The 12,195-nt window shown below is 36.5% G+C and overlaps 1 protein-coding gene across 1 annotated transcript in view; it reads right to left on the bottom strand.

Annotated features, from left to right (window-relative positions):
• Window positions 1–11,869, bottom strand: part of LOC146157354 (DNA-directed RNA polymerase I subunit RPA1-like) — a 34,501-nt gene extending 22,632 nt beyond the window's left edge. Inside the window, exons 1-16 of the mRNA XM_083386349.1 lie at window positions 11,752–11,869; window positions 10,437–10,638; window positions 9,665–9,814; window positions 9,312–9,429; window positions 9,002–9,113; window positions 8,751–8,827; window positions 8,377–8,521; window positions 7,882–7,929; window positions 7,356–7,422; window positions 6,500–6,619; window positions 5,300–5,486; window positions 4,192–4,382; window positions 2,536–2,697; window positions 2,030–2,171; window positions 1,231–1,396; window positions 641–761 (exon numbers count right to left, since the gene is read on the bottom strand). Coding sequence (XP_083242475.1) covers window positions 641–761; window positions 1,231–1,396; window positions 2,030–2,171; window positions 2,536–2,697; window positions 4,192–4,382; window positions 5,300–5,486; window positions 6,500–6,619; window positions 7,356–7,422; window positions 7,882–7,929; window positions 8,377–8,521; window positions 8,751–8,827; window positions 9,002–9,113; window positions 9,312–9,429; window positions 9,665–9,814; window positions 10,437–10,638; window positions 11,752–11,828 — 2,085 coding nt within the window. The 5' untranslated portion in view covers window positions 11,829–11,869. The remainder of the gene's footprint in view (window positions 1–640; window positions 762–1,230; window positions 1,397–2,029; window positions 2,172–2,535; window positions 2,698–4,191; window positions 4,383–5,299; window positions 5,487–6,499; window positions 6,620–7,355; window positions 7,423–7,881; window positions 7,930–8,376; window positions 8,522–8,750; window positions 8,828–9,001; window positions 9,114–9,311; window positions 9,430–9,664; window positions 9,815–10,436; window positions 10,639–11,751) is intronic.
• Window positions 11,870–12,195: the final 326 nt, after the last annotated feature.

Here is a 12,195-nt window from a genome sequence, read left to right as displayed (position 1 = left end):
TAACCAGATCGAAAATTCGGCTTCAATCTTGTATTTTGATATGGCGTATACGTCGTATGGCATTGTTGTAAAAAAGTCATTTAAAAATAACTTGAGTCAAGTAAAAAGTCTTTCGCAAAAAGAACAAGTCAAGTCCCAGTCCAAGTCATCAGTTGCTCAAGTCAAGCCTAGTCCTTATTATAGCAAGGCAAATTTTAAGTCATTGACATAAAAAAAAAAAAAAAAAAATTTGTTAAAATTGGTAAATTTGTCCGATTATTATAAGCAATATCTCAACGAAAAGAAAATAGGTTTGAACGAAACATTAAAAATACAATTGAATCTTAATCAAATTGGTCGTTTAAAAAAGTTTTTAAATATGTAGGGCACAATCAGCAATAAACTTTGGTAAAATTTACTAAGTTCGAAAATTTCTCTAATCGTGCATTTCAGTATGACGTAAAATAAATGCCTCAATCCAAATAGGCAAATCAGAGATAACAGTTTAGTGAGTATTCAACAAGTTAAATAGATACAATTTGTTTTGCGTTAACAAGTGTATAAAGCTGATAAATAAACGTGGTTGTCGTATATTGCAGGTGGCGGGCGCGCAATCCGTTTTAACGAAGTAGGTTCGAAAGCACAGACTCTAGAATCCAACCTGCTTTCCTGACCACATGACTTGCGGTTTCAGCAGCGCGGGCTTCATCTGCTTAATCTTGCGGGGAATTCCCAGCAGAGCGTTGTAGAGAAGTTGCTGGTAGGCTTCGCGAGTGAAGAACCTTTAAGAAAAAAATAAAAAAACAAATTTAACTGCCGCGGCACAAAAATTTCTTCAGAAGAGAACTAACAAAATAATGATTGCCCTCCGTGCTAGAGAATCATATTTAAAAGTAGAGATGCTTTCCGCAAAAACATAGATGCTTAAAAGCAGAATGCGAAGCCCCATAACATTTATCAACGTGAAGGGAGATATAATTCTAATTTCGAACGCAGAATAAGTTGAAATTGACATTTTTGTTGCGTTTTTATCATAGCTGTAACGTTAAGACAGTTTTACTCTACTGATAGTGTGTAGTGTGTTGTTGCAGTAACAATTCCACCAAGTACAAGACGTGCAGATTCCGACATTTGGTTCATGTGCTTGGCTTGTGCCTTATTAGTCAAGTGTTTGACTGATAAAATCCAAGCGCCGAGAACTTTCGCGGGTGCTTCAGTAGCAAGCGAGCCAAAAAACATGACGTCACCAACCTTCCTCGCAGCGACAGGCTCACGCCTGCCACCATGTGGTCCTGGATGAGGCAGCTCAGCGGTTTTCCGTCCTTGCCGCTGAGATACTGCTTGTCGGTGAGCATGAGCTGGTAAGCCTCCGATCGCCCAGCCTCGCTTTGAGGTAAGTGGGCGTTCATTTCGTCCCCTGCGCAGAGGTAAGGTATTGCTTATTTCGACCTTTGCGCCGGAGCGTTTTTTTTTTTGCGTTATTGGTTTAAGTTATACATAAAAATTAGTATTTCAGTCTGTAGCAATCGAAAATTGGTGTTAGTTTCTACGGTTCAACCCATTGCTATTTCTTCTTGATTCGACAAAAAATAATCCATTTCGTTTCAAATCAACTATAAACACAGGTTAGAAAAGGGTTTCTCATACGGGGTCATAATTATTTTGCCCACGTAGACTATTTTGTGAAATTCCATGATTGGTTGCGTCTATCCTTCGACAGTAGTTTGCTGGCTTCTTTTAATCTTGACAACGGGAATTTATTAACATAGAAATAGCGAACAACCAGAAAAATCCAAATACTTCATCTTCATCGATGCAGGATTAAACAAGTGACGTGGGCTTGAAAAGGGGCCACAAATCATGTCCGCGTTTTAGACCTCACGATTTAAAAAGTTTTTTTTTTACTTATTCTTTTAATTTATTAGAGTTAACTAAATCTGAGCAAAACAGTTTGTTTTGAAACCATGCAGCTGGGCTGTGAAATGTCACCAGGTAAACGCAGTCAGAAAACGCCTAGTACCACGGGGCTGAAACATTCAGAAACGCTTACCGTCGAAGTCTGCGTTGTACGATTTGCAGTTGGCGTAATGCAGACGAAGCGTCTTCTCGCCCGGTAGCACACGAACCTTGTGTGCCATTATGGAGCCTTTGTGGAGGGTCGGTTGCCGGTTCACTAGCATCACGTCACCAGTCTAAGGGCAATAAGAGCCTCGATAAATTATATATAACAGGTTTTAAAAAGAAGCAAAATATGTGTGTGATTTGGCCCAATTCCGTGAAAACATTAACATAAAATACTGACTTAAAAAAACACCATCCTAAGGCAATAAAGGATAAAAAGCACTTACAAACTAAGCTTTTATGATGGCGTACACAAATTCGTAAAAGGGCCGAATTGTTAAAAAGTAGAAGAGTTATCCATTTCAATATTTAACGAAATCTAAGTTTTGTTTAAAGAATTCACAAGAAATAGAATCAAAAAACAAAGAAAGGGCTAGTTAAAATCAGAACAAATACACACAATAAGTCAAAAGTAACACAAACGATGATATTAACCTGTATGTGTCGCATCACCACTTTGGGCTCTTCGAACGTTCCCTTGTTGAAGTCGTCGGATCCGAGCAGTTGCCTAGCAACCGCCTCCCTCTGTCCGACGTTGGTTGGATGAAGGAGGATTGTCCGGTTGCCAGAAACCACATGGGTGGCACCGGGGTGAACCTGGGATAAAAGCGGGCTAAGTGGGGGGAAATTAAGCAGACAATTTTTGTCGACTAGCTTCCCTCTGAGCCAGTGTAGCTCAGTCTCAGTTGGTAGAGCGACGGTTCGGGTATGGCCGGAGGTCGTGAGTTCGAACCTCACTGTAGGCTAGTTGTTTTTCTATCCTGCCTTGCTTGCATCATTGATCGACAGATTCGGTGAGTCTGCGCTGGCTTTCGGCTTACTAATGATACGTAAGCCATAATCGTTGGTCGTTTACACAGCAGCTTCAGAAGGCCTATATCGCAGTCGTGTACACACAAATTTGTGTGCATCTTTTATTGGACAATTAAAGAATGCTAAAATGTTATTTCGGCGGACTCCGCACTTTTAAGTAAAAAAGAGGCCTAAATGCCCTTAAGTTTAAAGATTTGGAGACCAATCTATAAAATTAATGTAATGTTACAGATAACCAGTATGACAGAATGGTGGCGACTTGGCGGCTATGTCGGCCGAAGAATTACCCAGAAAATCGAATAAGTTAATGCAAAAAATAATTAATTAATTTTTTTTGGAAGATCCATTCGACTCGAAAAACCTGATCATTCTTAATTTTAAAGATTTGGAGACCTATCAATAAAAACTAATGTAATCTTATAGATGACTATTAAAATTACTTGATTGTCAGTCTAATAAACTTAATCTCGCATACAGGCAAATCTAACCGGGTCGGGATATACATACGTTAATTAAAAGCTTAAGGGTCAAATATCTTTAGAAAACGAATGAACGATTTTGTGCAAAATATAGTAAAAGAAAATTAAATATCTTGGGTTATGAAATGTAAACTTATTCACGTGCTCAGCAAGGCATTTTTTGTAACTTTCTATAAAATGTTTAACCATGCATTCCGCCTAAAAAAATACGCTTTCATAAATCCTGTGTGACGGACCTAAAAGCAGGGGTGCAATGTTTTTTTTTAATGTTTTAAGGAGAAAAACTTCTTCGTATCGTACTGTGCTTCGCATATGATTAAAACTCAAACTTGCTAAAATATACCATTTAAAGTTGCTTTAATAACACTTAATGTACACACTAAACCAGTGCTTCCCAACCAGTGGCTCGCGAAGCATTTCTAAATGTTACAGTTTTCTATTAGATCGGCAAAACGATTGCATTATCACGTAACATTTATGCAACAAAGTAAAACAAATAGATGAGATGTGTCGCATATTTTCAGTACGTACGCCAGTAGAAAAAATTGAGATTTTGTGTAGCTTTATTCGTTTGGTCATATCTCAATGTTGGTCGCACAATAAAACTTGCATTAAAAGTGGGTCGCGAACTGAAAAGGGTTGGTAAACTAAAAAAAATCTTAAAAAACATTTAAACAACAAATTAGCAATGTTGAATAAAACGAAATGTATACACTAAATTAAAAAAACAATTTAAATTAAAAATACCTTTGAACAACAAAATTGAACATTTAAACAACAAATGAGCTCCGAGACCTACCTTCGGTCCATTGATGACTGCTTTTCGCAGCAGCTTCACATTCCAGGGTGTAACAGGGGCGGGGTAGGTGAGTCGGGTGGCGAACACCAGGGGAACCCCCACCTCGTTGGTGGCGATGTAGGGGTCAGGGGAAATTACCGAACGCGCGGCGAAGTTCACTCGCTTGCCCATGATGTTCTTTCGGAACAAACCTGAGAGACGGGTGAAAAGGTCGAAGGTCAGTAAAAGTGTGACGTCATATTTGAGTTTTGATTGTGACGTAATACTAAATCTTGGAAAATACTGAGTCTGGACTGGGGTGTGACGTCACTACTGGCATGTTGCAGCAACACACATATATTTCGGTCGCAAAGTTTGAAAATGGATTACATCAGAGGTAGAGATAGACCAAAATTTCCGTTTACTGGTAATATCGGCCGATATTTGGCTTCTACCGACATATCGGTATCGGTAAATGTAGATCGATACTTTGGCCGATATTTTAGTACGAAAATATGATATAATTCTTCCTCTAAATCAAATAAAAAGGTATATAAAAAATCGGTATCGGTTGACAAAATTGTAAAAAATCGGGTATCGGTATGGCTCCAAAACAGTAATATCGGCATTATGGCTCCGTTTCATATCTAAACTGTAAAATTGCGGTATTACAAACCAGATATTATTATCTCCTCACATTGTCAGATCCAATGGGTTACATTGTTTCAAAACAACAAGGTTTATAAACCAAAAACAAACATTCAATGCACTTCTATTTTGTTGCCCTAATAAAACAATGTTTAAGCAAAACAGCAGACTTTTTAACCCTAATAAAAATTTAAAAAGCGGCCATAGAGATTGTATAAAAATCGTCTCGGACATAAACGTAGTTTTATTACAAAAAAAAACAAAAAAAACGTAGTTTTATTACAAAAAAAAAAATGTTAAAGTTATGCAATCCGCTTAAAAAACGATCACGGCTTTAATGGTAGCAACTTTTCAATTCCCACCAGCCAGGTAAAAAAACACAAAAAAACACGACGCACATAAATAAATCCGTCTTCCACGCATAAATAATTAAATAAAGAGAGACGCAAAATTCATAAAAAATCAGTAAAGAATCGCTGACCGTCTTTTTTCTCGAGCAGCTGTTTAAAGCCGGGCGTCTTGACGGTGCCGGCCATGGCCAGTCGATCGAGGTCGGCGTCAAAGAGGGAGTTGACGTGTTGCTGAAGTCGGAGCCACGCGTTCTCCAGTTTCTCGCCCAGGGTCTTACCCGGAATGCTTGAAAGAAGGTCAACGTTCTTTTCAGTCATCTGCGCGGGACAACAAACGTTTAAAGGGTGGGGTGACGATATGAAATTAACCACTGGCATTTTTTTCGTTTTTTTTTATATTATATATATATTTTTTTTTTGAGCACTTTTTTATATGCGAGTTGGAAGAAAAGGGGCATGTTTCGGGGGGCTTAACAGCCCCGAACTTTATGTATACATAAAACACAATACGGAATAACATTTGTTTTTCATTTGATGAGTCTGACTATAAAGATCGTGTTCAGGGTCGTCTCTGAGCCCATGTAGCCCAGTTGGTAGAGCAACGGTCCGCGGTATTGCCGGTGGTTGTGAGTTCGAACCTCACTGGAGGTTATTGCTTTTCTAGCCTGCCTTGCTTGCATCATTGGTCGACAGATTCGGTAAGTCTGCGATGGCATTCGGTGTACTTTAGTTCCATTCATTTTCACACTTAAAGCAATCACCAAACATGTTAATTGAAAAAGGACTGGCAGTAAACCTCGTTTAACGTTAACAGCCAATTAAATAGTAATTTAGAAAGCGCCGCTAATTTTGTAGTGAAAAGTATTGCATTAAGCTTTTTACACCTCGTAGAACCTCAATCGGTTTTTGATATAAAATCCACTTACAATTGCACAATTATTCATATTTATGTGCACAAGCACTGTTTACAGCGGGAGATTGTTTTCCGCGCAGTTCAACACATTTTGGTGTGCAATGCAATGTTTAAAAAGAAAAATGACTCTTTCGAAACGTTTGCTACTTTTATTTAAAGGCTTTGTTATATATCGCAACCTTTGGACATTATGACGTTGTAATGCCTATTGTGATATTGGAACACTCGCACAATGTGACCTAACTCTTAGCCATGTTTTTTACTCCTTGAAAAGTGTTGGTTTACAAGTACTATACCTTGTCTAGTTCAATAACCCCTATGCAGTAAATTATAGCTGTTATGGCCAAAGCAGGATTATATTACGCTGCGTAAGCCTCAGGCACGGCTGACAGTGGGAGGTTATTTTCAGTGCGTTTACCCTGATCTTGAGTCTTCCCATTTGCGTCACGTCTTCTTCTTCTTCCTCGAAAGTCGCGTCCGTCTCACCTTTGTTCAGTTTGCGGAGAAGCGCGCGAAGAATTACGCAATCCTTGAGGATCTGAACGCAAGCATAGAGCGGTTGAAGTAAAAAAAGTTTTATAATAAAAATTTGGGAATTTTTGTAAATTACCCACACTATTGCTTTCTAACGGAGTATTAGAACCTATTTAAAACGAATAAACAAACAGATAGATAGAAATCAGTTTCTGAAGAGACAACATCAGATGACGTTTATTGTAACAAAGGTCCATTAAACACCTTAGGAAATATATACTAAAACAATAATTTTAACGCATAACCTACAACCTTAATTAATTTCTACTTTTACATGTAGTAGTATTAGTACCTATGCATAAATCCAATATAAAACGTGTTTTGACTATTAGAAGTCCTACTGTCCATAACGCTACACATAGGCGAATTTTGCATCACACTAATGCAGCTGCAGGGGTTCCTAAACTTTTTGAACGCGAACCACCATAAAAATATTTTGTTTGCATTGACCAGGATAAAGTGAAACAAGTTGATTTTTAAGAAAACCGAACAAATGAAAATACGAAACGTATATCTAGAGAAAATTGCAAATCGTTTTAAATAATTTTTCTATCCATTGAGGACACTTCAAGCAATCAGAGAACAAATGATTAAACAAACATCAGAACTCTTCAAAGTTACGGAAAGTTGGCGGAAATCCGCTCGCGATTATAGCAGAAACCTTTTCAACAATTTTTTAGCGAATTTACATTCCGCTTGAAATTTTGTTGGGAAAATGGCCTCCCGGTGTATTTACTTACCTTAGAGTAGGCAGTTGTCTGAGGACTTTCAAAGTACTTGTCGTTCATGCTTGCCATTGGCCTAAATCTGAAAAAACAGTTCGGCAACTGGATGTTAGGTATTCTATGAACAATGTGAACAAAAAGAGCATATGGTTGTCTTTGAAAGAATGTGATTTGGACAAATGCGAAACCAGACACCTGTCGCGTTAAATTAACTCGTAAAAACTTGAACGAAAAATGAACAGTTGAACACACATATGTGCATTTGTTGTTTCTCGACATGCTCCTCTCTGAGCCTGTGCAGCTCAGTTGGTAGAGCGACGGTCCCGGTTTGACCGGAGGTCGTAAGTTCGAAACTCATCGCAGGCTAGTTGTTTTTCTAGCCTGCCCCGTTTGCATCATGGATCGACAGTTTCGGTAAGTTTGCGATGGCTTTCTTTGTACTCGTAAATTTTATGCGTATATTCGCACCTCGCTTTTTGCGACATGCGGCAATTAATCTGCGTGTTTCTAAGCCGCACTGTTTTCGAGTGAGTTTTTTTACCTCGACGGTGGAACGGGCAGAAGGTTGAGCAGCAAAACGTCAACTGCGCTAGAGGAAGGCTTTGCAGGTTCCGTGTCGCCTGAGAAATGAACAAATTAATTTTGTTGTTCCACATTACTAGCAACAAAGCGTACAAGTGAAACGCAACTCAAACAGTGTATGTCGTAAGTTGGCCAAGAGGAAATAAAATACCAAGGCATTTCGGGCACAGTGAGGCATCCTTCGTTAACAGTCTGGATCATTTTAATTAACACTAAAAACCAGGCAGTACCAAAATCGACAACGCACCATGAACACTATACACAGGGTCAAAGTGTATTTTTTTTTAAATTGTGACTTTTATTTATTTTGCCTAATATGTTTATGAAGATGTCAAAGCACATCACATTCATGTATCTTCAATGCAAAACAACAGTTATCAATCACTGCTATGATATTAGACTAAAGCAATTAAATGTTGGAATTAGGCATTTGTATTATTTTTATTTTTGCTACTTGCCATCAGACTGTTCTGTAGGTTGCTTGGGGTCTGCATCTCCCATAGCGACATAAACCCGGGAAAGAATGTTCTTTTCATTTTCCCACAACTTTTCAAGGTGCTGGTGGATATCGGAGGGTGTCAAGAAAACCTGAGAGGTTTCTGTCACTAAAAAATAAACACAATTCTTCAACAAAATATCACATGGCCGGTCACATCTACCAAAAGAGGGTCAAGTTAATGGTAAAAGTTTCTAAACAATTTAAATTAAATGGTAAAAGTTTTCTAAACAATTTTAAAAAGAAAGGGTTTTAAATTATTATTAGAAGGAAATCATATCAAACTATTTTCAGTAGTATATTTAGGCTCAAATCAAGAATTTTTAACATGCCTTTTCCTGTTTTCTCCTTTGGTTCAACCACGTAAATCTTGCTGCTGTGTTCAGTTCGTATATTCACAACTGATGCACTAAAATGAATCATAAATATTCGCTTAAGTAAGTGCAAATCAGCTTTAATTGTTAGCAATGTAGCCACCAGAAATGTCTTACAAAATAGTACACTACTAAACAAAGTATATCAAGTATTAATAATAAATATGAGCTATACATATAGAAAAAGTAAAAAAGTGTTATGGACTTACCTGCAGTGAGGGCACCTTGAAACATTTTTTGCAAGAAGTCGAACAAATTCAGAAATAAGTTCAAGATGTAGAGATTCAACATTCCGAGACCAAGCAAGGTGCTCAACTTTTTCTAAATTGTTTCAAAGTTTTAAACCACGAAGCTTATGTTTTGAACTTTAAATAAATTATTTTTACAATTTAAAATATGCAGGCCCTCGAGAACATACATTCAAAAGTCGAAAGAATTTACAAACATTACTAAAACGAATAAAGAATTTATTTACACAGCAATATCACTACATGTGAGAAATTAAAACATTGGCAGTACCACTTTCTTTTAAAAATTTGTCATAGTGCTGCTTTAAAACATCTTGCAAATGATCTTGTAGCTCCAGTGATGTAATTGTGTCGTCTGTGTTGTTTGTCAGATCACTCAAACCTTTAATCTAAAATTTTGCAATAAAACAAATTAGTCAAACACTAAACATGAAAAAGTTGAAAACTTGCTCACCTATCTATTTAATTTTTCAGATAATATATATGTAAGGTTTATAATAAATTTTAACCAAATAACATCAATTGGTTTTAAAAACTTCAATACTTTTCTAATTATTGTTTATTTTTGTTTATTGATATTTTTGTTTATTTTTATTGGGGTTTACAAAAATGAGCACACATTACATCATTAGCTGCGTCTTTGAGATCGAACACAGTCTGAGTCATTCCGCTTCGCACTGCATCGATTTGAAATGCAAGCAAAACCAGTTTGTGTCTTGGTATGAGCAACTTCTGGCACTGCATGCATGAACCTCTCAGTAGATAGTACAATGTCTGCAATCACAAATAAATGATAAATGTGATAACATTGGAATTCATCTTCTAGCTGAATATAACATACAAAAGAGTAAATAATCTAAACAATTGCAAAAAACAGAGCCGCGAAGAAGCTTTTCAAGTGTGTGTAATTTAGAAAAATTATGCTGTGCATAAAGTAATACAAATAAGCATCCATGTGAAAAGTGAAAATATGCAAAAATACACTTTTAATTCAACTATCAACTATTATATGACTTTTAACTATTTCCTTGCCTTGTTATTTATCTTGTTGGAGTATTTTACGGGCACAAGGAGTTTTTTATGGTTTTGTTTTTTTTACAAATTGCAGTGCAAGTTGAAAAATGCCTAATATATATATAGAACTATCAACAAGTTTATGCCATTAAAAGGTCAAATATATACCTTGAAAAACAATAGTGATACCTATTATATAGGAAATATCAACAGGCTTATGTTATTATAAGGTTTAATACCTTGGAAAACAAAAGGGGACATCTATTATATACAAAACTATAAACAAGCTTATGTTATTAGAAGATTAAATAACTTGAAAACAAAGGGAAAAAACCTATTATAGGGGAAATATTGACAACTTATGTTATTAGAAGGTAAATACCTTGAAAAACAAAGGGTGGTAAACAGGTAATGGCAGTTCAATATGCCCCATGTGGCCAGGACACTGAACGGAGCCCTGCTGACAAGTGGTGCAGAATTCATCTTTCGTTGCCCCGAAAGCAGGGTCATATAAACCCCCTTCCATTGGGTTGTATGCGGCATCGAGGGTGTGGGGGTTTGTCACTTCCTTCACGCTCAAATTTCTAAAAAAAAATACAAAATTTCTTATAATTTGCATAGCCACCAATTTTAATGCATTATTAAAAAAAAGAGTTTTGGACAATTCTCCAGATTGCATTCCAATTTCCTTGTCAAAAAAACATCCATGAAGTTACTAACCAACTGCATTCTACAATTTGTGGCTGCCAAAGATACACATCTAAATTTTGCAATTATACATACTAAAAAAGGTATTTTTTTAATTTACGAGGTCAGCAATATTTCACGCCAAATGACATCATTGGCGGCCTGATTGCATTCTAGTGCCTTCCCGCTAAAGTTCTTTGACATGTAATGCTTGTTCAAATCCATGGCAAGGACATTAATTTGCATAAAATATCGCTAGCTTAGTAAATTAACAAAATAAAAATAGCTGTATGTGGCGTATATGTATTGTCTTAGTATTGCGTAGGATTCTAGCCAAAAAAATGTTGGTGTAAATCTTTTTTGTGGCCACAAATTATGGAATGCAATCTGGAGGGGTTAGGGCAAGCATTCCATGCCAAAGATATTTGACGGAAAGGAACTTCCAATCGGGCGTAGCGCTACATGTTAGTGGCATAGTGATATCCCATGAAACGCCTTTTTTGGAGATATATTAAATAACCTTAGCATAGGCTTTCAACAAAATTTATTTTGGAATGAATTATTGATGGCCGCACTGTTTAAGGAATGCAGTAAGGCCAAAAAGAACATTAAAATCACAGCATTCGGCGCTATTTTACTTATGTACGTGAAAAGTTACGCAAAAACCAAACAAAATAATACCGCATACCACAACGCATATTGTTTGGGTTAGCGTTTGGGTGAGCCAAGTAATATTATGTTTATTATTAATAATAACTTGACCCACCCTCAACCAAACGCTAACCCGCACCCTAACCCAAACAATATGCGTTGTGGGATGCGGCATTTGAAGAAAGTTTTTTTTTTTATTAACTTTCACGTACATAAGTAAAAGAGCGCCCAGCATTCTATTCGTTGTTTGAAATTCTTGATAATTATTACACAATACACGCCAATAATGAATTGCAGTGATTAGTAACGAACAACCACATGATTTAGAAAACTACAATAAGTTAACTTCATTTTAATACCTTATTTCGTCTGCATTGAAACAAGTAAATCGCATGGAAGATATTGTGTTTTCGGTTTCTCCCATTCGCCGAAGCATAGTGATTGGTTTGTGTCTTGCCTTTTAACTTTAAGTTTTATGTGCGACACATTAAATCCTTGTAGTAACCTTAAATTAGACAATCACATTTTCTGAAAGATACTTTAAAGAAAATGTTATTAGGGGATTTTTAACTAATTTTTAGTTTTATCCCATGAGGAAAAGTAACAAACTCTTATATATAGTCGACTTAGTCGAGCATAAAGTAAATTTACTGGAAAATAACACGTTTTATAAATTGCTGAATAAATGTAGCTTTAAAAATAAAAACTGACTAATGTATGTTTGTTAAACTTTAAAGTTGTTGACAAAAAATATTTTCCTTCGGAGACGTTTTCGTGTGTTTTATTTTAAACTCATCCGAAAT

This window comes from Ascidiella aspersa, chromosome 4 (assembly GCF_963924565.1).
Source record: "Ascidiella aspersa chromosome 4, kaAscAspe10.2, whole genome shotgun sequence".
Taxonomy (NCBI): domain Eukaryota; kingdom Metazoa; phylum Chordata; class Ascidiacea; order Phlebobranchia; family Ascidiidae; genus Ascidiella; species Ascidiella aspersa.
Note: the sequence above shows the minus strand (reverse complement) of the source record. Positions and strands in the feature narration are given on the sequence as shown.